The sequence below is a fragment of the Spinacia oleracea genome, chromosome 3 (genome assembly GCF_020520425.1).
Source record: "Spinacia oleracea cultivar Varoflay chromosome 3, BTI_SOV_V1, whole genome shotgun sequence".
NCBI classification, from domain to species: domain Eukaryota; kingdom Viridiplantae; phylum Streptophyta; class Magnoliopsida; order Caryophyllales; family Amaranthaceae; genus Spinacia; species Spinacia oleracea.
The window spans coordinates 84,981,049-85,006,588 of record NC_079489.1 but is presented as its reverse complement, the minus strand read 5'-3'; the positions used below and the strand labels follow the sequence as shown (position 1 = coordinate 85,006,588).

The following is a 25,540-nucleotide window of genomic DNA, read 5'->3' as shown; positions in this document are numbered from 1 at the left end:
CTCTGCAAATGTGATTTCTTCTAAAAATTGTTTTATAAACTGGTGTGGGCGCTTACAATTTGGTGCGGGCGCACCACTTGCTTTAATTCCCTTTTCTTCCTTTAAATTCGTCCAAGTTCCTACAAAATTAAAATAAACGAAATAAAACTAAGGTAAATGATCTAAACTAAGAATTATTAAGAATCAAACTAAAACTAAAAATATAAGTAAAATCATAAAGTATAAGAATAAATAAGAACGAAAACTAGATGAAAAGGATAAGAAAATTAAGGTTTAGAGCGACATAAATGCCTCTCATCAAACTCCCCCAAGCTAAACGTTTGCTATTCCTCTAGAAAATCAATCATGAAACGGGAGGAGAATGAGTTTATTAAGAGATAATCTACCAAGAGCTAAAAGAATGGACACTAACTCACTGACGTAGGAATAACGGTTGCATTTAATCACATGCAACAAGCTCTTTGAACCTCACAATCGCTCATGAGGGCTAGTGGGATCTCAAGGGTTTTCTAAGAGATTGAACCATAACTCTTCAAATATGTCCAAGGAATGATCTAAAAAGAAAACTAAAACAAACAAACAAATAAAAAGAAAAACTAAAAATGCTCTAAAATTGGGATTTTATTATGGAACAAGCAAGAGTGGATGCAAATATTTCTAAGTTAATGAACGTGTGCACGTTAATGGATATCAAAAGGTCAAGTGAAAGATTAGCATGCAAAGCGTAGAGAACTAAGAAGTTACACTCCTCTATCCCTCTACAACCATTCTTATCGTGCCCACTCTCTAGTTTCAAATCCCCCTTCGAGGATGGCTTCTCATGACACCACAAAGGTGCCGTAAAAGAATAGAGTTTCAAGAGAGAAGAGAACGCTACGCGATAATCTTGGCATGACAAACTCTCTCTATAGGCTTGACTTATTCCTACCTCCACCGATTTTGACTCAACTCTCTAAGGTCAAAAGGTCCTTGAAAAATATTTTGGCGGTTGTTACAACATCAATGAGATTGCAAGATTGACACTTTTTTTTAAGTCCTTGAAAAATGATAACCTTTTTGAAGCAACGATTGCATGCTTCATATATGACGTTATCAACATGTTCAACACGACATGCATATACAGCAACTCGGCAATACTATACCTATAAAAGAAGCAAAGTTATACAATGATGTATGTAGTAATGTATTTAATTTGTTGACAATACTCAAGGGTAAAACAATTTACTTTTCTCAAGGGTAAAATTTTTTACTTTTCTCGCAGTAGGAAATTAAGTTAATCGGATTCAGGGAGCATTAAAAATCTCAATAGACGACTTTAATGAAAATTTTGACGAATGAAACCATGCTCGATCCCCTTATCTTTGTCACTTTTCCGGTTCATACCTATTTTGATAAAATCTTTTGAACATATTATATACTTAAGGTATAGTGTACGTAAACTTAGCAAACACTGTTTTAATCATTCAAATTTGTGGGTCACTAAATGGTTGCACTTTTCGATGTCTGCCGTTGGATTCTTTAACCGAGTATTCTTATTTATTTTTTTTTTTTTTTTTTTTATTTTTTTAATCTCTATTATATAAGGGAACTCCTTATGTCAATATAGTAATTTCACTTTTGGTTCCCCCCTATGGAATAGACTAAAGTACCCCCACAATTTCACAATATAATTCATCAATTAAAAAGCTGATTATTTATTAATTCAAAAAACTGACTGCAATCAGTCACGAAAACTATATAAATCAGACATACATAAATCACGCATATAAATCAGGAAAAGTAATATCAAGAAGTCAACCAACGAACTAAGTAAACTGCTCAGCAAGCATATAATCAGGAAAGAAAGGAGAAAATAATGTAAAGAAACTGTAATCTCTCAAAATTTTCCAATAAGTGAATTGAAGGATGACAAAAAAAACTGTCAAATATTGTTTTTCCATATAGAGTTGATGTTTTGTGAGACAGTGAGCGTGAATGATGTTTTGTGAAGAGTGAGAGCTAAGGGCTTCTTAGTGGGATTTGACGTGAGTTCCTTTAACTAAAGGAGTTACGAACCTCGGGTCTTCCCTCGAGAGAGGTGTAGAATGCAGTCTTATGATTAGGATAGATATTTAAAGCTTTACCTCTTATTTCTCAACTTTGTTATAAATGTTATTTTATTCTTTTTTAACAAAATATTTCATTACGACAGTGTTAGTCATGTTTCTTAAGTACTTCAATAAATTTATTTTAAATACTTACTTTACAATGTCGTGTGCGAATTGTTATCTTAGATCATCAGATTTTTACATGACGATAGAGTACTATTATCCATCCTTCATGCATTTATCCCAGCGATGTATAACGATATGATGTACGGGCTAGATTGATGCGTAACTACGATGTTTTACATTACACTAATTAATAGAGGAACAACTAACAAAATCTGGTAAATGCTTTTTTTTCTATATCGAAGTAAATGTTTTATAGTTCATTCAATTTCTATTAAGTTATTTTTCTATATTGTAACTTTTTTTTCTTTCATTTTTTATAGGATGAGGACATACAATGCATCATTTTCTTGCCTCATGAAGAAAACTTCATCGAAATGTTCAAGGGCGAGTTCATATATATACTCATACGAAACTTTTTCTTTAGATGATCGGACTTTGTGAATATTTTTTCTTGCCTATTATGTGTGGTGATTATTTGTAATAACACAATTTTTATTTTGAGTTTAATCTCGCATGCATCGCATGCATATAAGACTAGTTAAAAGAACTAAAAGAGCATTCTTTTACCGAGTATGTATTAAACTCTATCTCGTCACATTCATCTTTTTCCTCTTGTAAACATCGAAGTACACTTAACATTAACACACATACTCTCTCTCTTTCTCTCTCTCTCTCTCTCTCTCTATCTATCTATCTATCTATCTTTCTCTCTCTAAATATTTATAGTTTCCTCACTTAAACATCTTCCCGATCAAAATCCCTCAAGCTATTTTGAGAAATTTCAACTTTCTCTCTCCTCTGTAATTGTCAAATTTTGGTAAGTTTTAGTATTCTTATGTTTTTTTGTGATTTATTTTGGTTTTCTTGTCCCGGTAAGTGAAGTTGATGATGTTTTTTTTTGTTTTTTTTTTGCATGTGATGCTTGAAGAGACATGACCTTTAATCACTATGCAATCAACCATGGCAAATGCTACCATGGCTGATGCTCTAGCTACACTTCTGACTGTATGATTTTTATTAAAATTTGTTTTCTAGGGGTTTCATTTTGATTTTGTTAATTATTTGTTTAACGTGAAGATAGTTGTGCCTTTGTGTGTTAATTGGTGAATGTTTTCGTAAGTTGAATGATTGTTGTTTTTGTTTGATTCAATCTACATATTCCTGCTAATTGATTTCCTTGTACGGTAATGTTGATGATGAACTTCTAAAGTTTAATTAGTTTGCATGTGAATAAAGAAATCTACGCTTAAAAATATTTCTTTATGTTGTTCCAATTTCTTGCTTATTTCCAACAATCTAAGTCATAAAAGATTACATTGTTGCCGAAATTTGGACATCCTTTGTGTGAGATTATGTGTGGTGCCATTGTGTGTATTGGATAATTAATTACTCCGTAATTGACGTTTTTGAAAATTAGCTAATTTCCAACAATCTAAGTCATAAAAGATTATATTGTTAGAGATTATGTGCAACCCTTGTACATTAGTAATACTATGATAACAATTGAAATTTAATTCCTTTAGTAAGGTTTAAAGAGAGACCTGTGAAGTGATACCAATGTCTATGGAAGAAATTGGTGAATAGTTTTCGGCGTTTCCAAAGGTTTTATATTTTGTAGTATAAATTGTCAAGTGTTGATGGCCGGATAGATAGTCATTAGTCTAGATGGGGAATGCAACATGATTTAACTTGCACCTCATCAATGGGAGATAGTAGGAAGGATCCTTAATTTTTTTCAGGTACAAAATGAAGGAATTACTGGTTCGATTAGGCTTCCTTATAGCTTTAATACAGTAAGTCTAAGGGATTTGACTTTTGAAAATGTTAGTACCTCTAAAACTATTGCTGCTATTGATTTTTTTTTTATCAAAATGGGTTCTACACATACTTCGTGTTTGGTATATGTATATACTCTCTCCGTCCCAGAATACTCGTTACACTCCTTTTTTATCCGTTCCAGATTACTCGTTACACATTTTTTCCAACCCATTTTAGAATTTTTTTTTATTATATTTTAATAGATGTCCCTTTCTCACTTTGGCCCACTACCCAAATATTTTAATTTCAACTCTCCTATCCTTCAATATAAAAATATCATACATTCTATTTCCTCTAATATTAAAATACTCCACTAACTTCCATCACATTTACTTTTTAATAAAAGAATAATTGTTAACCACACTACTCTATCGCATTAAACTATGTGCCCAGGTAAGTGTAACGACTATTCTGGAACGGAGGGAGTAATTGATTATTTGAACTTTTGAGAGAAACATAGCTGCTTTGAGATTTTTTTTGTATTTATCTGTATAGTAGAAGGGTTCACTTTTTTTTAAAAAATAATGTTGTTGTTAGGTTATGATACATATGAATAATCATAAATCATGCGGAAAAATCATAAAGCCAGGAAACATATTATTTACACGTAATCATTTAGCATAATTCAGATGCATACACTTTGTAGCGTGCCCTCCCTAGCTGCGCTCGAACCGAACAAGAACAAGTCTTTAGGACTCCAAGTGTCGTCCCTCCGTAGATAGTCCACAGCACGTCCGGATCCGCCTTAGGATTGACCAACTAGAATCGCCCTTAAGGTACTATAAATTTCGGCTAAATAGGGCAAGTGTTTGTGGCTGATTTTTGCTTGAAAATCTTACCTTTGAATACTTCAATCCTCGATGTTAATGTGTGACCCTAGGCACCTATTTATAGAGTTTATGGAAAGGAATTATAATCCTATTAGAATACAAATCTATTTAATTATAATCCTACTAGGACTCTAATTAAACAAACTTTATCTATTTAATCATATTACGAATCCCTGTAGCCTTAGGATTCCGAGTAACACACATGAGTGGCGCACAAGCACCGCACGCCCGCACGCAGGCCTTGCGGCCCACGCCGAGCGCACAGCGCAAGGCCCACTGTCGCAGCCTTATCCGCACGCGCGCCCAAGCTTCGGTTGGGCCTGGCTTTTGCGTTGGGCCTGGTCGTTTTCTTGGCGTGTGGTTGTTGCGCTTGGCTTGCTGGGCGATGGCCCGGCTTCGTGCTGGGCCTTTGTCTGGCAGGCCTCGTCCGATGCTAATTCGTACGATACGCTTCCGATTAAATTATCGATTCCGGAATTCATTTCCGATACGAACAATATTTAATATTTCCGATTCCGGAATTTAATTTCCGTTTCGAACAAATATTTAATATTTCCGTTTCCGGAATTATTTTCCGACGATAATATTTCCGATTCTGACAATATTTCCGTTTCCGGCAATATTTCCATTTCCAATAATATTTTCCGATACGTACCATGTTTCCGTTTCCGGCAACATCTACGACTTGGATAATATTTATATTTCCGATACGATCCATATTTCCGTTTCCGGCAATATCATCGTTTCCGGAGTATTCATTTCTTGCCTTTGACGATCTCAGCTACCACTGAAACCAAGATCCGTCGATTCCGAATATCCATAGATGGAGTATTTAATTCCATTAAATACTTGATCCGTTTACGTACTATTTGTGTGACCCTACGGGTTCAGTCAAGAGTAAGCTGTGGATTAATATAATTAATTCCACTTGAACTGAAGCGGCCTCTAGCTAGGCATTCAGCTCACTTGATCTCACTGAATTTTTAACTTGTTAATTAATACTGAACCGCATTTATTAGACTTAACATTAAATGCATACTTGGACCAAGGGCATTATTTCCTTCAGTTGTGTATTGGTCCGGCTCTAAGAATTGTAGTTTATCACGATCTTATGTGTTTGGGAGGTTGCGACTGGGAGATCTATATATATGTCATCTTGTTTTTTTTTTTAATTAGTATTCCCCCTTTATGTAGTTTTGTTGTGAACTATTCTGATTTTAACTAGATTTTGAGCTCGTTTAAAGAACGAGCGGTTGTATAGTGGCTATTTAGTCTATCTTTTTAAGTTCTAATTTTACTAAGCTTGTGATTGTAGAGAGAATATATGATGTAAATAGAGGTAAAATTCAAAGGTCGAAAGAATACATAAATTAAATAGTGTATTAATATTGAGTGTTAATCGAGAAGATGGAATGGAAGATGTTGAATGAATAAATTGGTGAATTGATGTTGTATGAGGAAGATGAGGTGAATGAGGCGGTTGGAGTTGTATAATATACCAAACAACAAAGAAAAAATAAAATAAAAATACCAAATTGTTGGAGGAAAGAATGGATGACACGTGTCATCTAATCAAACGTGGTTTCGCTTTTTAAATACTACTAGGTATAGATAGATTTCATCTAGTTGAAATATATGTTTTTTTTAATGTTTTCAGCTTGATTTTGAGAGTGTTTGCCATGTCTCAAATGATAAGATAAAGTCTATTTCTTTGACTGAGTAGTTTTGTTTTATGAATTATTTTTAGTGGATTTAAATCTTTTTGAAACCGTTAAATAACATGTAAGAAACTAACATATAACCAAGAATTATAAAGAATAAAAGCATGTGTATTACGATTTACTTTTTGTTTAAGAGGTTGATGGAAACATACCTTATGCCGGTGGTCGGTGTTTTATTGTAAGCGGTGATGAACTTATAATTAAAATTAAAGCCTGTATAAAACAACTATAAGTGTAAATATGAAATCGGACATCTCATAATAAAAATTCCACGAATAGTCAATTTCAATAAGTTCATTGGTTTTTTTTTTTTTTTTGACAAAAGCTTCATTGCATAAATTAATCGGGAATTACATTACAAATTAAAACACGTGGGGTAGGACCATAAAAGTTTATTGTTTAATGAAAATATGAAAACATATTTTTGTGTATTAATGTGTTGGTTTAGCAAGAGAAAAATAGGCCGGTAGTTATTAAATGCAACGACCGGTTATCTAATCTACACAAAGATCAATGTGATTGTTTTAGTACGACATATTCACATTCTACCTATTATTCTAGCAACAATACAATTTCTGTCGAATAATATAATCATGAATTGTTCAATTTATAATCTTAGTAACACAATTTCTATTTTTTTTGTGCATGAATTCGAGAGAATAATATACTTACATGTACCGGCGCTACGTGCAGATAAACGATGGTGGAGCTTTTGTGATGAACTTTGTGTATGCGATGAAATTTGTTTTCTTAGAATTTTCAGAATAATTCTTAGTATTAGATTTACAATATAATAATTTTGGCAATTGTAATAATTTTTTATATAGTTTGTTATTTTCTTTAATAGTTTGACTTTCAGTAACGTAAGATTATAGGTAGCTTTCCCTAATTTTCACTTATTTCCTGATTCAAAGATACTCAATCAAAATTAGTTTATTCTCAATCAAATATTCTCTAACTATATATTGTCAGTTACCTAATTTATTTTAGGCGTTTATTATATGTGTTTACTGATTTGTTACTACATGCCATAAATAATTAGGTTTGTAATTGAATTAAATTGTAAAATTGTAGAAGATATTTAAGTTTATTTCATAGGGGGACACCAAAAGTGCAATTACTAAATTGACCTCAAGTGTTCCCTTATAAAATAAAGATATAGTCAAATGTCATGTACTTTGAGTAGAAAAGCTCCAAATTAATGTGTAAGACTCCATAAATAAATGCTCGTACGGGATTTTCTTGAAATATGACAATATTTTAGATTAATAAACACTTTAAGAGACGACAAACACTTTTCGGATGTGCACTAATTCCCATTACAACTTTGAGAGATTCCTTCGCCCGCTCCGGGTCATTCCGACTATCCTAATTTAGTGATCTATGTAAGATATCGGTTTATAGGACATCTTCTCCAGTTAACCTAACTAAAAAAAAGGTTATGTGTTGACTAGTACTACGTACATACATAGTTGTAACTACTTACTCCGTATTAAGGATGTCAATAAAGCGGGTGCAAAAAATGGTCTCACATATGCATTATGTAACACCCCCTACCCTTGACGGAGTCAGGTTAATCACCAATGCGCACAAGGGTCAACAACTGCCCTCAAGAACCAACACAAGTTTTTCCGGCTCATTTTGTCCTCACTCGTGCGCACCCTAGAAAGCTTCCAAGGAGGTCACTCATCCTAAGAATACTCCCATCCAAGCACGCTTAACCGTGGAGTTTCGTAGCATATATGGGCTCTCTAAAAGAAAGATGCATCTTGTTACTATGAGTAGTATATTAAATTCCATTAAGCAATCATGAGAGGTATTACACATTATCCATATAAAAATCGGATTCTTCATGAAATGCCCCCGAAAAATTTTGACTTTATTCACCAAATACCCTCGTAGTTTCAGGTATTCACCATATACCCATGAGCGCATAAAATTCCCTAAATAGCTGACGACGTTAAGTTTTCATTAGTGTCTATTTACCATTGTACCCCTAGTTGTCGTTAGTGTCTCTTTACCATTATACCCCTATTTGTGGCTCAAAACACTACCTCTCGTATGGCGCAACTCTCATTTACTCTCTCCAAAAATGGCGGATTTTGAATCTGCGATAGAATCCTAGCAGAAGCCATGTATCACTGCGTTCTTTAGCAAATTGCCGCCAATAATTTCTTCTCTTTCTCTTACTCCAGTCTTCCTCGATTATCATCCTCTTCCTTACCCTCGCCTTACGCCCACTATCTCTCCTCCTTTTCTCCACCGCTCTCAGATGGTACTTCCTCTACTTTTCCTCCCACCCTCCGCCTCTAGAAATCCTTGGGTTCCTCATTGACGATTAAAGCGTCGTTAGTGGTCCTCTGTAATTATGATTGTAGCCTTGTTTTCGCTCATGGTGGATGAATTTTTGATGTCGATTGTAATTTATACGGTGGTTATTGGTTTGAACGACGTTCTTAGGGATCCTATTGGAAATGAGGATTCTTTCAGTGGTCTTCTTGATGTTGAATCTGGAGGTTATAGTGAGTTCTAATTAATTTAGGGTTTTTGTTGATTTGTGAATTTTTGTTCTAATCGGAAATCAATTGTTAAAATTTTCATATGCGTGCTTCATTTAAGCATGGATTTTGATTGTATTTTGATCAGAGATTTTTCTAATTGCAATGACGTTTGATCTCATTGTTGGTAGGGGTTGCTAAATGTGGTTGTTTGTTGTGTAAAAAATGGACAAATTTTATACTGTACTTTTGTTGTCAAGTTAAATTGTGTGATTTTGGTCTTTTGAAGCTCAAGAAATTATAAATGGAATTTGTTTGATTTCTAAATTAACGTGTCACTCTTCAAGATTATCCGAAGCATTGCCTTTATAAAATTGTCGTTGAAAGGTTAATATGAACTGCTTTTCGTTCTTGAATACTCCATTTCAGTTTGTCTGGGAGTGAATTGGTGATGGCGATGGTGATGGTAACAAAAACATGTCCTCGTTGAGGCACTATTGATGGGAGCCTGGGAATGCTGATGATAATGAATGATGCTGCTTCTGAAGCCAATAATTGAATTAACATACAACAATATAAAACTTTATCTCGTAAAAAACTTTTTAAAAGAGCCACAAAATTAGAACCCAAATTACTTAGTTGTGACTAAGACCCAAAACACATATTTCGTATAAAATTGTCAGTATGGTTAGATGAATATCTCCTACTAATTAAAATCCGTAAAGGTGGAATGCCAAATCAATTAGTTTAGAAGTTTCACTATTACGTGTGTTCTAGGAGTACGAAAAATTTAGAAAGACAGATGCTTACAACTTGAGTGACCAATAGTTTAATACTACCATTATTATTGAATATGAAATATTGTATACCACTAGGACATTTGCTTAACATAGGAGCGAATGGTGAAAGCAAAACCAGAGGGGCATATGGTGAAATAAAGTTTATGAAATACAAAGGTATATGGTGAAATAAAATTTGTAACGGTCACTTAACGACAGGATTAAGTCATGCAAGAAAATAAAACCTATATGATACTCGAAACTACATGAGTATTCGGTGAATAAAGTCAAACATTAAGGGCATTTAATAAAAATTCCGTATAAAAATTACATATCCATCAATGCCCGTGACGGAATACCATGTATCCCCGCCCCATTAGGTGAATAAGATTAAAATGAAGCTCACTATCACCCAACTACCTAACCCACCGGTTTGAAATCTCCGATTGTATTTTCCCTAGCAATTTTGAGAAATTTGGTCCAAAAATCTCAATGACAACAACTGCCCTTCCCGCCATTTTCTCTCTCCTCTCTTCCTCCTCCTGCTACTATCCAACCAAATCCACACTCGTGTTGCCACCTTCTTTCATACCATTCAATTTCTCCCCCAAATCAAACCCTAGGTTAATTTAACTATGAGCTTAATTTTTCAATGAATTATTAATTAACTTCCTGAATTATTTAGAGTTTATTTTCCTCTTTTGTGCTGCAGGTTAAGAATTTCCCATAAAGTTGCAGTATCATTCAAGAATCAACGTCATTGGTTACCTTCTTGCTGCAGTGGTAATGCAGAAATCAACCCAGATACAATCGATGATTCTTCTAAGGTATTTCTCTCTCTCTCAATTATGCAAGTAAGATATGTTCGCGGTTGCAACTACTATTCTATGGTGCTGCTCCAGCCGCCACCGGCCGGGGCTAGCCAGAGTCGTTGCGAACGACAACGGTTTTTAGTTTCAGGGAACTAATTTTTTGTCATTCTCAACTACTAATCCCCCCCCCCCCCCCCTCCACCTTTTATTATTTCAATAGCAGAATGATTTCCTCTTTTGTTGAATTTTACACTGATTACTCGATGCAGTTGGTAGTTCTGTTAATTGTTGTGCAAGGTTGAAAATTTGAATTGATTCTTGATTTTAAATTTCCATTTTTATTTGTTGTCCTTTGGTATACATGTACGTGTTTGGATAAGTAGTGTTTTGATGAGGTTAGCTATTAGTAGCGGCTTCGAAAAATAATGCCAAGCATAGCATAATACTGGTATGTCGGACGAATTAGTTTACATATTTTCAATTGATAGATAGGGTACTATAGTATATACCAATATGGTAGTTAGTAACTATAGCCTTAATACCTATAATCGTAGTTAATTTGGTCACTTAGATTTTTAAATTGTACTACTTGATCCTAGTCCATTACCCCTAATCCAAGCATGCCCTTAGGCTTAAGTGTTCTGTACATAGATAAAAAATGCGGTATCGGTCACGGTCGCGGGATCGGTCGCGGAGTCTCGGTAACGGAAATGATGCGTTAGTCGCGGACCGTGTCGCGGTTGTCGCGTAGGAATTTGAAATTTAAAAAGAAGCCCCATGTCAGCCCCATTCACTACCTACCCTAGTTCCCCTCCCCTAAACCATACACGTGACATAATTAAAATGAATTCCTTTGTCTACCTTCTCTCTCCTCTCTTGTTTTAGATTTGAAAATGGAGTTCTCTACTCTATTTCAATGGAGTTTCTCCATTTCTTTCCTTTTTCCCTTTCTTTTTGTCGAAAACATGGGGAATTCGGCTGAAAACCGAGTAGATGTGAGGTTTATAATGTTCAATGCGGACAAAATTCGTTCGGGTCGGTTGTACCGGCCGAGATCTCGCCGTTTTTAAAAACACCTTTACAACTCGGGATATCTCGTATCGCCAGCCTCCAAAACCTTGTTAACTCGGGCGATACGAGTTAACTCGGGCTAGTTTTTACACCATGGTTCTGTATGAGGGCAAAGGTATACGATTTTTCAAATCGAAGCAGGGCATGTAAGTATTCTTACGTGTTCCTCTTTTACCTCTCAATCTCTCATTATCATCCACACGGATCTTTGAATAGCATGCTGAAACGGGGAAGAGGTTTTTAGTGTAGCCATTGCACAATCCTCTTCTTGACCTGGATTTTGAAGAGGGTTTTGCTGGTTAAGCAGTTACTTTGGTCCGTGACATTGATCAACTCAGGTTCTTAACATTGTGGCTAGAGTAGGAATTTGGTGATGAATCTTGGAGATTACAAACCACTGTGTGGCTTTGGTATTGTAGCATGTTGATATTAGTGACCATATGATCCATGCTTTGTGCCCTACCCTGATTATGCGTTGTAGTTCTATGAGAAAGCTCTTTTTCTCCTGGATTTGGAGTAACCTTCAGAAAGGATTAAAGTTTATTACCAATATGGAAATTCGAAATGGGTACATCCCAAAGGTAGAATCTGCAATTGATTGGTACATGGAAATAGCTTTTGCATGCGTTTTTATATAGACCGTATATGACTTTTATCTAATCCCATAAAGCTGACTTAACGTATCATGGAGCTGACCTGACATGCGACTCGGATATGATAATCTATGGGGTTTTATGATTGAGAAATTAATCAGATCATAATTTCAATCCTTACCTCTCCTACTACTTGTATGGTGACAGGCAGCTCTGAAATTCCTATTTTCTTACTCGTTAAAGTATGGAGCGGGGCGTTGGCGCTTCGGCTAGCGAAATTCAAATTGAGTGAACTAAGCTTGTCTACCCGTCGAAGATTAGTAGTCGAATGCTGACGCAGCTCCCCTTCTTCTTAATCCGTTCATCTTAAGTGCTTTTTTATTGTACTTATTGACAATTTTTGCTTGATCATCTCTGAAATGTTCATAACAAGGTTTCTGTAGGGGGCGGCTGAATCCTTCATGCCTTCATTGATGACCAGCCCATTACCACACTTTGATAGGTGCCACATCCGTTCCAATTCGATTTCACAGTAGTAATTAGCTGATCAGAACTCGTAATTGTATTAGTACTTTTAGTAAAAGAAAATAATGAAATAGATGAGTGAAGATTAGAAAAAAACATTAGAAAGCAGGCTTACGCTATTATCTATAATCGTTACAGGAGAATGGACTTGGACTTGATTGGTTTCCAGCGAGCAACTAATTTTTCTGATCAAAGGCTGGTCACTCCGCCCCTTGGACAGCTGGAGATGATCCGGATGAGTAGACAGACGATTGATGTATCAGACTGGCTCATATAAGAGTTTTATCCTGTCTGGAAGCAATGAACTGAACTTGATTTGAAACATAGGAAGTATACCAACCAAAGGTTCTTAGCAATTGAATTATGAGTATTTGACTTACGGTTTTGCCAATGCTCGATGTTCACTAGTGGAAGAATAGATGATTTGGTACATGAGGGGCGGCAACTAAAGAGGTAGCGAGACTGACCGCAATTGCACTAGGAAAGCGAAGAGCTTTATTTCCCAAACCAGCCCCATGATAGGGTTAGCGGTGTTTTGCTTCGCACTTTACGCTCCGGGACCGATTAGAGAATGTGTCCACCGATCATAATAAGAACAGGCTTTCTTGTTCATCTGTCAAGGGTTGGTAACGTTTTGTGTGTTGTATGATTAAACCACAAGGTAATTTCCAAGGGAGATGGCCAGCACATTCGTTTTTTTAACTCAAGTTAGGGTCCAAAGGAAGTGAAGTCAATTCTCCCTTTGGAGACCCAGGTTAATGCCACTACCTCTTTGCTTCTGCGGGTTCTAGGCCCACTTCTGCACCATGCGTGCATGGTGGCGGGAAAGAATTCTATTAGTCGGTTTGAATCCGGCCGGTTCCTTCACTTAAGCGATTACATACCTCAAAACTTCCTCTCAAAATTTTAAGAAGAAAATAGAATATATATCCTACCACCTACCAATCTAGAGCTTTGCTTTTTGTTTTCCTCAACAGAAAACCCCTGCTGAAGATTTGATGAGCAGTGACTCATTCAATCTCTCCTTACCTTTTTGAGATGAGGCCTATTATTAGTTACTACTATCTTTGAGTCATATTGAGGAGTTAAGACAACAAATATTGCTGATAAAGTTTAAACCAGTCAACATATAAAGGCCTTAAGATGGTTGTTTCACAACTATACTTTGGGCTGTAAGTTGGAACCGGTCAAGGAGGAAACAGAGCACTTAATTCTATTGCAACATTAGTGTATAAAGTTTTACCATCTTGATCACTTGTGTCTTATACTCTTATTGAATGAGAATGATAACGGTGGTCGTGGTTCATCTTTTGGAAGATTGTTGTTTATTCACAATGATTACTGGATATTTATACTCTTATTGAATGAGAATGATAACGGTGGTCGTGGTTCATCTTTTGGAAGATTGTTGTTTATTCACAATGATTACTGGATATACTTTTTTTTCATATGATTAAGGTCGTCCGTTTGTTGTACATCTGCAGGAATCAAGTATTAACGTACAGCTTCCAAGGAGAAGCTTGCTAGTGCAATTTACTTGTAATGCTTGTGGCGAAAGAACAAAACGACTAATAAATAGATTAGCTTATGAACGAGGAACTGTGTTTGTCCAGGTATTTTTGAACGAATATCTTTTTGTAAGACATCTGCATATTTGTTGAAGATATTATGTCAACATAACTTATTATAAATATATCATATTTTATTTACTTCGTGGAAATGCAACGATAAAATGTAGGTTTTTTGTGCCTTCGGCTTTTAGTTTGTGTTTATGTGACATATTGTCTTTTAGTAACGATTGTATTGGGAATTGGAAAGATTCCTGTATTTATTACCAGCTTCTATTATTATGTTATCGAGGAAGCATTGTTGTTGAATATGTTGAAAGCAAAAGTAAAAATTAACTTCTAGGATGTTGTATTGTTCGATCTGTTTGTTTCTACAAATAGGAGTACTCACTTTTATTTAATTGATTTAAATAATGACATGCTATTTTTTATTTTTTTATTTATGATGTTTTATGTTTTTCTTACTTGTTGCTAAGTATTTGATGTTTCAAAATCTTCTGATTTGAAAGAGAAACTTCTGCAACATTTCTCATTTATTCCTTGTGAAGCGGCTAAGATAATTTTATTTGTTTTAGTTGTTAATTAGAGAAAGAAACTAACATAAGACTAAGACATCATAATAATAGAAAAATGAAATAAAAGATCAGAGTGAGTTTTTATTTTGATAAAAAAGAATTTGTCAATTAAGAGAATAGTTACCGCATATTGATGGTTAGGGGAATTCATCTTCTACTCTCTCCACTCAGAGAAATTAGACCACTATGTTGGGATGGGATGGCATCTGTTATTTTCACCTCGAATGGGTCTCTCTTGTGGATGATAGTGGCTACTGGCTAGTAAATCCTTCATTAGTATTTCTGTCTTGTCTGCATTTCAAACAGCCTCCTTTTCCTATGTGAAGATATTTTTCAGGTTTTGGCTATCCATAACTTTCAAATAATAGCATGAAGGTATGGTCCTCATTATTCTTTGTTTCATCCTTATATTCATTGCCGCTCAAGTTGATCAAAGTCTAAGCGCTGGCTGAAATTTGCATCCTTGATGTACCCCCTTTAATTATTGATGAGCAGCTAAATGCCCTGTTGGGTGTTTGACAGAAATTTTGACTTGATTGTTTAGCAGAAATTTATACTTCATTTCTGAAAAAACATTGTGTGCTTAAAATAAAAGTAGATATGCTGTCAGTTACCCTTTTGACCTTGATCAGCCTCGTAAGCTGTATGATTTCACATATTTCAGAAGTTTGATCGGCCTCGTAAGCTGCATGATTTCAAATTGTCATAAACTGTAACTATTACCCCTGTGTTTCATCAGTGTGCAGGGTGTCTCAAGCATCACAAACTAGTTGACAACCTGGGCCTTGTGGTTGAATATGACTTTCGGAATGATACTGATCAAGATTAGGATCAAGATGCAGAATAGTTATGCCCCTGTTTGATTATTTGGACGCTTCTGTACGTCTCAAACTACCATCAATAGGAAGATAACCTCTTTCTTGGCGAGTGTGTCCCTTACAGTCATACAGAAACAATCTTAAATGTATTTTGATTTTTGAGGCTAAAATAGTTATGTGTATACTTCAACCTTTACAGATTTGCTCATATTCTTGAAATTTTGCATAACTAGGAAGTAACTTCAACACCCAATGATCTTTGATCTGTAACTTGACATCTTTCGGTCATTAAGTAGAGAGGAAGATTTGAATGTCAAAAGACCAGAAGGTGATGTGTGGCTCGACCCCAACGAAGGCTCATGCTTTCGGGTAGATTGGGCCTCAGCTGATATTTACTTGTCGGCCAACCTCACAAACTCTGATTGGGTCAAATACTTTGTTGAATAGAATGTTTTCATATGTATTTGAAATACTTATTCAGTTACATTGCATTAATTGAAGCTTCCACCAAGGTTTAGATTGGAAAACAAAAAGCAGAGCAGATGCTACAGGTCCTGTAATCCATTTGCTCCAGAATTGCCAGAGATGAAGTTGGTGTTGTATCCTCTGAATTGTAAGAGACAACCGTTGGAGGTGCATGATGGTGGCTGGCGTTTGGTGCTGATGAGGGACCATTTTCTGGCGCCAGACTTGGTTTATCCACTTTTATCTTTAAACAACAAGGCAAATTTGTCAAAAACTACCTTATAAAATATGATTTTTGCGAAAAACTACCTTATAAAAAAAATGTTGTAATAAACTACCTTATAAAATTTTTATGTTGTAATATACTACCTTTGGCCATATTATGAGCATTAATTTAAAATTACGACGTTGACTTTACTAGGTGCATATTACGCGACATCTAACGGGAAAGACGTAATTAAATGGCACGTGACATATATATGGTAAAGTCAATCCCGAAATTTCGATCAAACGTTCATAATTCGGGAAAAGGTAGTATCTTACAACATAAATTTTTTATAAGGTAGTTTATTACAACATTTTTTTTATAAGGTAGTTTTTCGCAAAAATCATATTTTATAAGGTAGTTTTTGACAAATTTGTCAAACAACAATTTAATTTTGTGGACACCAAATTTTCTACGAGTTTTGATTGTAGGACAACCGTTTACAGCTTCCAGAGCCAAATTTATAAGGCGCCGGCTTTTTTTTGTTTGATTGTTTTACGCAAATGAGGTATAACTGGGTAAGGACTAGATAAATTACAAAATCGGGTAGCTGTATTCGTGCTTTTTGTTTTTTTACAAGGGAAGATGAAGAATCCTATTGTATTAGTATTTCATACAGGTATTTTCAGTCAATTTCGCTGATCGGATTCATCAGAAGTAGGGGATATAGGAGAAATCTTTACCTCTAAAGAACCTGTAGTAAGATTTGATCATGTGATCATACATAAACCCTCTATGTTAACTAGTAGTCCGAAACAGTGGCGGAGCCAAGTAAGTGTACCCCCAAAAATAAATTGGGAAAAACTTATAGCTGAGAGCTAAGAGCTAAGAGATCGGTTATTATATAAAACAGATCTCATAGGTTATGCACCTAAGAGAGACCAGTCTTTAGAAACAACTGGTCTCTTATAATTTTGAATTTAAATAGTTATTTTTTATTTTTTTAGTAATATATTGTGTGTGTTGTGGAAGATCATCAGACACTACACTCTAAAAATTGAAGATCGCGAAGGAGGAGTTTAGGGTTTTGAGTTACAGGGAGAACGATGAGAGGAGAGACGATGGAGTTTACAGAAAATGAGAGGAGAGAGAAAAAAAGTCAATTTATACCGCGCGTGAAGATACGCGCGCGTGATTGTCTCACCTGGTCTTTCCTACACGCGCCGTGAGGCGGTCCTACCGAAAAGTTGCTGAAGAAAAAATCCTAGCTTTGCCATCTGAAACGATCATTGTTGGAGGCGCCGACTATTGACAACTACCGCGCCGACCATTTGACAACTATCACTTCTATGCAGTATGGTCTCCCGCGATTTTTAGAATAAATAAAAAAATCTTCCAAAGGAAAGTACTCTAATTAAGTAAGCTGCTTACTGGTGAAGAAAGCGGTAAGCCGTACACATACAAAATACACCTTTCGTTTAGGATTACTTATTATATTAACACTTTCCTTATAACTATATTTAGGTTTCTCAACTACTGAAACATAAAATCTCTATTTTTTTTTTTATAATTCGCTCACTTAATAATGATTTTTATTTTTTTAAAGACTTAAATTCACGCCCCTCGAATAAGAAATGGTCCACTATCCTTCTCCTCGTAGTACTCAGAAGTCAGAAATATCCAATTAGTTTTCTTAAAAGGCTAAAGTGATACAACTAATTCTAAACCCACTCTATGCGTTTTTAAATTTTGATTCATTTTAAAATTTGAAATCTAATATAAGTATACTTTTTAGTTTTCACATGAATCTCATTATAATCTAACTAACTCATACTTTCGGCGGTCGAAAATTAATCCATTTCTTGTAGTGAGAGAATTAATTTAAGGGTTTAATGAAATAAAAAGTTTATTTCGGAGTAAACAAGTGAGTCATTTGAATTTTTATAAAAATGAGATAAATATTAGACAAATAAAGAAAGTTTTCAAAATAGACTAACAAAAAAAACCTAATACCGAAAATTAACTAACATTCATGAATGGAGGGAGTAGAAGGTATCACACTACTATACATACAGAGTAATATTTCGTCCGTTATGCATCATTTTGAATTTTACACTATTTATTTACTAACTTTGACCATATTCAGTAGTAATAAAGTAACATGTATAAACAAATTTTTAATTTTTAATTGTTATTGAATTAATCTTATATAAAAATTTAAGTATCTAATTTGGATATTTTTTTATTTATGTCTAATTAAAGATATTAATGATCAAAATTAATATATAAATAGTGCAGAAATTTAAAAAGAAAAAGTTGTGCGGATATCAGAAAAATGAAAATGACAATTATTTAAAACCAGATGCCCAGAGGGAATACAACCTTGGCGAACTAAAACAGCAAGCATATACCGACTTTCTGAAGTAAAAACAGCACAGGTTAGCATAAGCATAAGTGCATAACAGATCGTTTACCGACTTTCCAATAAAATGGAAAATATAAATACCAACAAAATTGCAGTGACGGGATAGCTTCACTAAGTAACTTGTTTCCCTAACAAAAAACAACATGAGTAGCCACCTCGAAACTAAAATAACTGCTAGTGAAGCTTTTAGTTCCTTCTTCAATGGTTGGCTTTGTCGTCAACAAGTCTTCCTCGATCAACTTGAGGACAAAAACAACAACCAACAGTTGATTCAGCTACTACTTAACCATTATTCTGAGTACTACGATGAGAAGGCTAGAGTCATTTGGGAAGATCCATTTCTCCTCTTTTCCCCACCTTGGCTAACCTCTTTCGAAAAGAGTTTCCTTTGGGTGGCTGGTTTCAAACCATCTTTAGCTTTTCGCCTTCTTGAGCTTTCTGTTTTTGACTTGGAATTAGAGCAACTAGAAAGGCTAACAGTTTTGAAAGCTGATGTTGCAAGGGAGGAGAGGACACATTTGGAATCCTTGGCCGCGGTGCAAGAAACCACAGGAGCACCACCATTGTTGAACCTCGCTAAACATTATGGGAGGTTAGTTGATGGAGAGGTTTCTAAGTTTCCCAAGGCAGTTCAAGGACTATGTTTGTCCATGTCTAGGGTTGTTCAAGGAGCGGATAATCTCCGAAGAAACACTACCATTAAGTTACTTGATATTTTGAATGTCAACCAGAGTTTAAATTTTCTTGCTTATGTTGCCAAGTTCCAACTTGGTATTAGAACTTTGGGTCTTGGGATTGATAGCAAAATGATGTCCCAAGATATTGGGTTGGGCCATTAAGATTTACTTTTCTTATTTTATCTTATCTTATTAGACCTTGACTTAATGATTGAGAATTTACTTCATTGATTGCAGAGTTGAAGTTGATTTTAGGTATCAACCTCTTTTTGATATTACAACAACTGGTCTAAAAACTCTTTACTTACAAGTGGTCTTGATCTATTTTCATTACTCTCTGTTACTGTAGTAGAACTAGACCTCGATTTCTTGATAGTTTTTTAATTGGAGTCATCATAGCAGCTATTTCATGATCTGATCCTGCTGGTAACTTTGAGTGACCAAATGTGTCTGCTTCAACTCTGTGTGGCATCATCTCCTCGCCTTCTCCAACAGAATCCAACATCAGCTGTGAAATCAAACAAGTCATACAAAACATATTATAGCACATCTTTGAATCAGCCAACTTACTGGAAGCAACACTCAATAGAGTAACAAGTATGCTAGAATTTGTAGAGACTTTTTCAGAGATAACTAGTGAATTCTGTTGAGAAAAGTTCATGAATCACATGAGCTTGAATACTCAAGTAACTATGCCTTGGGAAATTCCAACCCCGGCTTCAAAATAATGAAAGTAGAATCAAGCTACATGTCTGCCATGGAAGTCGTATGCCAAATTTCTCACAAACTAGATGAAACTATCAAACAACAAACTTACACAGCTTAAGCAAACTGACTAACATAGATAGGAGCTCAACTTTTGTTCAAAGACCAGCTGAAATGCAGAATAGTTACTTTCATAAGATTCAAAGGATATTAAAGATGGTTAGGCTTTGAACTACAGATTTACCTTCCAGTCCTTGAAGTCCAATCTGAAGACAAAGTGACTGTAAGAAACTTTGCCTGATGTGACTGCTTCAGCACCTGGAGCATTCCTAGGGCCTGCCAATAGGCAAGAAATGGTACCTTAGCAAGGAGATTTCTTGCGCATAAACATAAACAGTTAATTTAACAACTTTTCTTACAAACAAAATGGCCATTTGTATTAGCAGTAATCTCAGCTCTTCCATCTTTCACTAGAAATGACAAAGCGAATAAATTTTCTACTGTCTGTGCAAAAGAACTTCTGTCCAAGATTATATTTTCCAGCCGGACCCTTCGATTTTTCCTCAAAATGTCAAACATTAGTGACATGTTCTTGTCCGTATCAGTTTTCACTTCCGTAGTGTTATCGAGCTGCAATACAACCAAACAGGAATCCAGTGAATAACATATGAAATACATTGCAAAGACATCTTTCAGCAAGGAGCAACCAATCATCTTGCCTCTTTTCTCTACCAAGCAAGAGTTACAAAAGGCAGTTATATAATAAGCAACTCTACCTCTTCAGGCCGTGCAGTATCAGTTGGTCTGACATGCTTTTTCCGAACAACAGTTTTCCTTCTCTTTAGTTCAGAACTCATAGGCCCTAGCCTGTAAAATTAACATGTGAAATCCGGCTAATAAAACCAATGATTAAGCTCAAATTAATAGGAAGGTTTGCAGCAAGACAACAAGTAACTAACATGGTAGAACATCCTGTGCCTTTTCTGAAAATATGAGAAACTGCAAGCCCGATGTCTTTCCAAATTATCGAGTTCCCAGAATCATCTGCACTGCTTGTAGCTCTACCTTGCCGACCATAATCCTTAAGCAGGCAAGACACAAAATCTGATGGAGTCAACCCCTCATTTTTTTGTGCCTTGACAGATTTCACAAAACTGCTTGTTATGTCAAACAAAGCCTCTGCATCAGCTACTTGCTCACGTGGCTTACTAACTGAAACCAATACAAAGAAAAAACAAAATGAAAACCAGAGTTAGTAGTCGTACAACACCTCTCATTTTAAGACTGTGTCTTTATTATTATCTCGCTATGAGCCTATGATACTCAAATCATGCTCATTGAAACTGCATAAAAATTTAGGCGTATATGACTTAGTCTAGCTCGCATAAACGTCCCTTGACTTCATATTTATGTTTCAGACTGACTAGCACAGGGGAAAATACAGTATTCAAATGCTTTATAGAGAAAGAAAGAGATAATTTCTGGTAACTGATACCCTGGAAATCTCTGCCTCTTTTGTTTATCTAGGAACAACACTTTTGAAATTAATTTTATATTCCTATTCTGGAGTATATGGCCGTTTTCTACCCCTAAGTCAAAACGACACCCCGCCAGTTTCGTGTTACAACTTCTTAAAATTATTTCTTTCTAACAAGCAGCTTCATAAGTGAACGAATATAACCTACAGCTCAAAATTAACCAGAAAATCCAAGTTCAATTCATCAATTTGAAAAGGTAAATAAGCTAGTCTAACACAGATTAGCATACAAACCCTCTTATCCGGGTTGTTTTTGTGAGCTAGCAAGTGCATGTTCCAAAAATATATCAGCATTCAAGAACCTCGTATATTCAACTTGCATATTAATATTGATATATAAGCTGCCTTCACAATTATACACATAATAGAATGCCATATATGAGCTAAAACCATGATTATAAAGAAATTGCAATTGAAAAAATCTTAAAAAGGAAGTTAAATGTTGTAATCAATGAACAACCTTTCTTATGCAAACTCTCAACTTCATCAAACATAGCCTTGAACTTATCAGAATCCGTCCGCAACGAATCCTCCGCTCCACCTGCATATCCAATTAACCTCATTAGTTCAATTAACAAAGACAACAACAACAGAAATACTCAATAAACATCAAATATAATCGAAAATTTCATAGGGAAGAGAGAGAAAGTAACTGGATAGTAAATTTTTGACGGCGAGATATTTCGAACGGAGATTTCTCCTTACGACAACTTCATCTTCTTCATCTTCCTCCTCTTCTCCTCCACTTCCATGATGCTGCGACGGCGGTGGCCGTGACTTACGGAGGGGCGGCTTATTCTGATGTTCGGCGGCGGAATCACCGGAACTTGAAATAGCGGCGGTTTCCCTACTCCTGAATTGTCTAACTACAGCACTGGTGCTTCCTTTCTCTATCTTCACTTTCCCCATAGTCGCTAAAACCCTAAAATTCGGGTTCTGAATTCAGGAACTCGCACTAAGTTTTGATGAGACTGAAGAGGATGAAACCCTAATTGGGCAACTTAACTGAAGAAAATGAATTGAAGGAAGAGAATTTAATAATAAAATTAGAAGTATTTATGGGGAGGGGGCGAAAGAAGGGGTGGCGGGAGCGGTTCGACATTTGGAATTGGCGGATTTTCCCGCGCTCTCTCGTGTGCAAATTTAAATATTTGTATGATTTTTATTTATTTTTTGTTATTAAAACTATGTTATTTTGACTTATTTTATACTCACTCTGTATTTATTTAAGGAACTAATCTTATATGCACGCGATGCGTGCGTGGATATAAAACTAAAAGATTTACTATAGCACATATCACCCGAATAACATATGTAATAAAAAAAATGTCTAAGAAATCACACGATCGATCATCTCGAATGTAAAGCTTTAAGAGAAAAAGACATAAATTGATGGTCTAAAGAACTTTATTGAATTAGAAACATTACAAATTGCAAACATCATAAAACCATTACAAAGCATAAGTAGTTAAGTACTAACAGAGGGTACCATGTATTTGCGATGCGTGCAAGATAATATGAAAACAACATTTCCTCCTAAGGACATTTTTTTCCCAATCTCTACACCATTATAAATTCTAAACAAAAAGTTCATTGTTTTTAGGGATTCTTAACACGTATTTCTCACTGAATACAATCCTCCTTTATGTTTAGTTCAAAGGCAGCTGTTAGCATAACTAAAGCATTACTTTTAGATAAACGCAGTTTATGAAGAATTGTAATACAAAAAAAACCCACTTTAAAAGTTAAAGACGGTATAATTAATTAGTTGACTAAAAATTTTGTACATAACATTACAGAAAAATAGGAGAACAATTAAAATCCTATCCTTACAACGTCACTGTTTTATTTGCAGAACAATTACTATAAACTCCAAAAACAAAAATTAATAAACGAAAAGTGAGACCTAAGCATAGTAATTTAGGCTTGCTTTCTTCTTTGCTTGGACTTGAATGATGCCTTCATTGAAGTCCTCATGGTTTACCTGGAAAATTGGAAACAAAGTTGGTAAGTTTAACAGAAGAGAAAGGAAAATCATAAAAAAAAAAAAATAGAAGGGAGAGAAACCCATACCTCACATCTTGGCGAAGAACCAACATGCCTGCTTCAACACATACGGCCTTCAACTGTATATCGTTGAAGTCGTTAGTAGACCGAGCCAATTCTTCAAAGTTGACATCTGGATGCACCTTGAATGAATCTGCAACAAAATTAGAAGAAATCAATAATTAAACAAATAACCTGATTTAAAGATTTTAGAGACAAATTTCACCAAGATAAATTCTAAGAGACTTACAGCGAAGGGATTGACCTCTACCTCTTCTTCGAAAGGATTGGGATCATAACGACTTGTTATTTTTTAGATCTTCAGACAAAATCCAAATATCTGAAACAAAAACCTCAATCTCAAATTTAGCATCCTACAATTATCCAGATCCAATTTCATTTTTCACTTAGCATTAAAAGTACCAAACACTCAGAAACAATATGATGTATCTATGATGCTTTCTTTGCTAATCAATTAACTCAGAAAAATTTAGAAAAAACCTACAATTACCCTACAATTATCCTCAATCTCAAATTTAGCATCCTACACTTATCCAGATCTTCCACTTAGCATTAAAATTACCAAACACTCAGAAACAATATGATGTATCTATGATGCTGTCTTTGCAAATCAATTAACTTAGAAAAATTCAGAAACAACCTGCTTGGAAAGCGTTAAAGGTCATCTACAACATTGAAGCACTTTCGGAATAGGTAATACAAAACCCCTAACACTTAACGGTCTTACCACCCAAGGCAAGGAAGTTCAATATTCACGGAGCAAGAAAAGGAACAATCAATGGGATAATATCATTCTAAAGCCTACCATGAACAGAGTAAAAATTAAATATGTCTGCTCTCCCACTGTTATCAACAAAGTGCTATTTGAGAACCGAAGATTATTACACATAGCACCTTTAGGAGGTCCAATTTACAAAGTAGGCTATGGTCGGAGCACCAAACAACCAGAACCATTCCTAAACTAAGCCATGATTCGGGGATAAAAGCTGAATTTAAGTATACCTGGTGTGCCAATGAACAGCCACTTGTTGACTTTACCCATCTGCCTGTCGAGAATCCGACAACCCAGGCTGACTTTTCACATTGCGTTCCCCAGAATCTGTCCCTCCACCTTAATAATAAAGATCTATGTAACATACATAATACACAATAGAGAAACGACAAACTAATTGACAAATATTTAACAATCAAATACCTGCGACAGGACTCAAAACAACATGAAGATGTTTAGGAACCTGTTTGTCTAATAAAAAGAGGTCAGGCTTGCTTTCCAGGACTGCGATACTGCAAAACAAAACACAGAAACTTGAACTCTGGAACCACATAACTTAAAGATTTTGTGCAGTTGTTCAACCTGTTCATTAATCATCAGATTTGAACCACATAGCTTAATGATTGAACCACGTATCTTTAAACACACCGCAATTAAGTAGACGGATTAAGAATACTGATTGAAATGATGGAAAAGGCAAATAAATAATAGGAAAAAACCTGACCCATTCCTAAACTAAGCCATGATTCGGGGATAAAAGCTGAATTTAAGTATACCTGGTGTGCCAATGAACAGCCACTTGTTGACTTTACCCATCTGCCTGTCGAGAATCCGACAACCCAGGCTGACTTTTCACATTGCGTTCC

The 25,540-nt window shown here is 35.3% G+C and overlaps 3 protein-coding genes and 1 long non-coding RNA gene across 4 annotated transcripts; 3 read left to right on the top strand and 1 right to left on the bottom strand.

Annotated features, from left to right (window-relative positions):
• The first annotated feature begins 2,852 nt into the window (after positions 1-2,852).
• Positions 2,853-3,452, top strand: LOC130470418 (uncharacterized). Its single transcript, XR_008930706.1, has 2 exons — positions 2,853-3,030; positions 3,142-3,452. It is a non-coding gene; the product is annotated as an uncharacterized lncRNA (long non-coding RNA).
• A 6,766-nt stretch (positions 3,453-10,218) lies between these two features.
• Positions 10,219-16,305, top strand: LOC110796608 (uncharacterized). Its single transcript, XM_022001668.2, has 4 exons — positions 10,219-10,482; positions 10,572-10,686; positions 14,345-14,473; positions 15,743-16,305. Exons 1-4 carry the CDS (start codon positions 10,352-10,354, stop codon positions 15,830-15,832), a joined length of 465 nt encoding a protein of 154 aa, XP_021857360.1. The 5' UTR covers positions 10,219-10,351; the 3' UTR covers positions 15,833-16,305.
• A 2,754-nt stretch (positions 16,306-19,059) lies between these two features.
• Positions 19,060-19,755, top strand: LOC110796607 (protein ZW2-like). The gene has a single exon (XM_022001667.2). The coding sequence runs from the start codon at positions 19,060-19,062 to the stop codon at positions 19,753-19,755; it is 696 nt and encodes a 231-aa protein (XP_021857359.1).
• A 42-nt stretch (positions 19,756-19,797) lies between these two features.
• Positions 19,798-22,870, bottom strand: LOC110796606 (non-structural maintenance of chromosomes element 4 homolog A). Its single transcript, XM_022001665.2, has 7 exons — positions 22,489-22,870; positions 22,296-22,376; positions 21,258-21,510; positions 21,075-21,165; positions 20,718-20,928; positions 20,543-20,634; positions 19,798-20,101 (listed from the first exon to the last, which is right to left on the bottom strand). The coding sequence occupies exons 1-7, from the start codon at positions 22,742-22,744 to the stop codon at positions 19,934-19,936; spliced, it is 1,152 nt and encodes a 383-aa protein (XP_021857357.1). The 5' UTR covers positions 22,745-22,870; the 3' UTR covers positions 19,798-19,933.
• Between the last annotated feature and the right edge of the window lie 2,670 nt (positions 22,871-25,540).

Bases quoted from the DNA above. Each gene is read 5' to 3' on its own strand.
- LOC110796607 (XM_022001667.2), top strand. From the start codon at position 19,060: ATGAGTAGCCACCTCGAAACTAAAATAACTGCTAGTGAAGCTTTTAGT.
- LOC110796606 (XM_022001665.2), bottom strand. From the start codon at position 22,744: ATGGGGAAAGTGAAGATAGAGAAAGGAAGCACCAGTGCTGTAGTTAGA. The intron at 21,511-22,295 runs GTTGTTCATTGA...TATTGGTTTCAG, and splicing joins TGAGAGTTTGCATAAGAAAG to TTAGTAAGCCACGTGAGCAA. The intron at 21,166-21,257 runs GTTAGTTACTTG...TTAATTTTACAG, and splicing joins GGCACAGGATGTTCTACCAT to GCTAGGGCCTATGAGTTCTG.
- LOC110796608 (XM_022001668.2), top strand. From the start codon at position 10,352: ATGACAACAACTGCCCTTCCCGCCATTTTCTCTCTCCTCTCTTCCTCC. The intron at 10,687-14,344 runs GTATTTCTCTCT...GTACATCTGCAG, and splicing joins CAATCGATGATTCTTCTAAG to GAATCAAGTATTAACGTACA. The intron at 14,474-15,742 runs GTATTTTTGAAC...GTGTTTCATCAG, and splicing joins GAGGAACTGTGTTTGTCCAG to TGTGCAGGGTGTCTCAAGCA.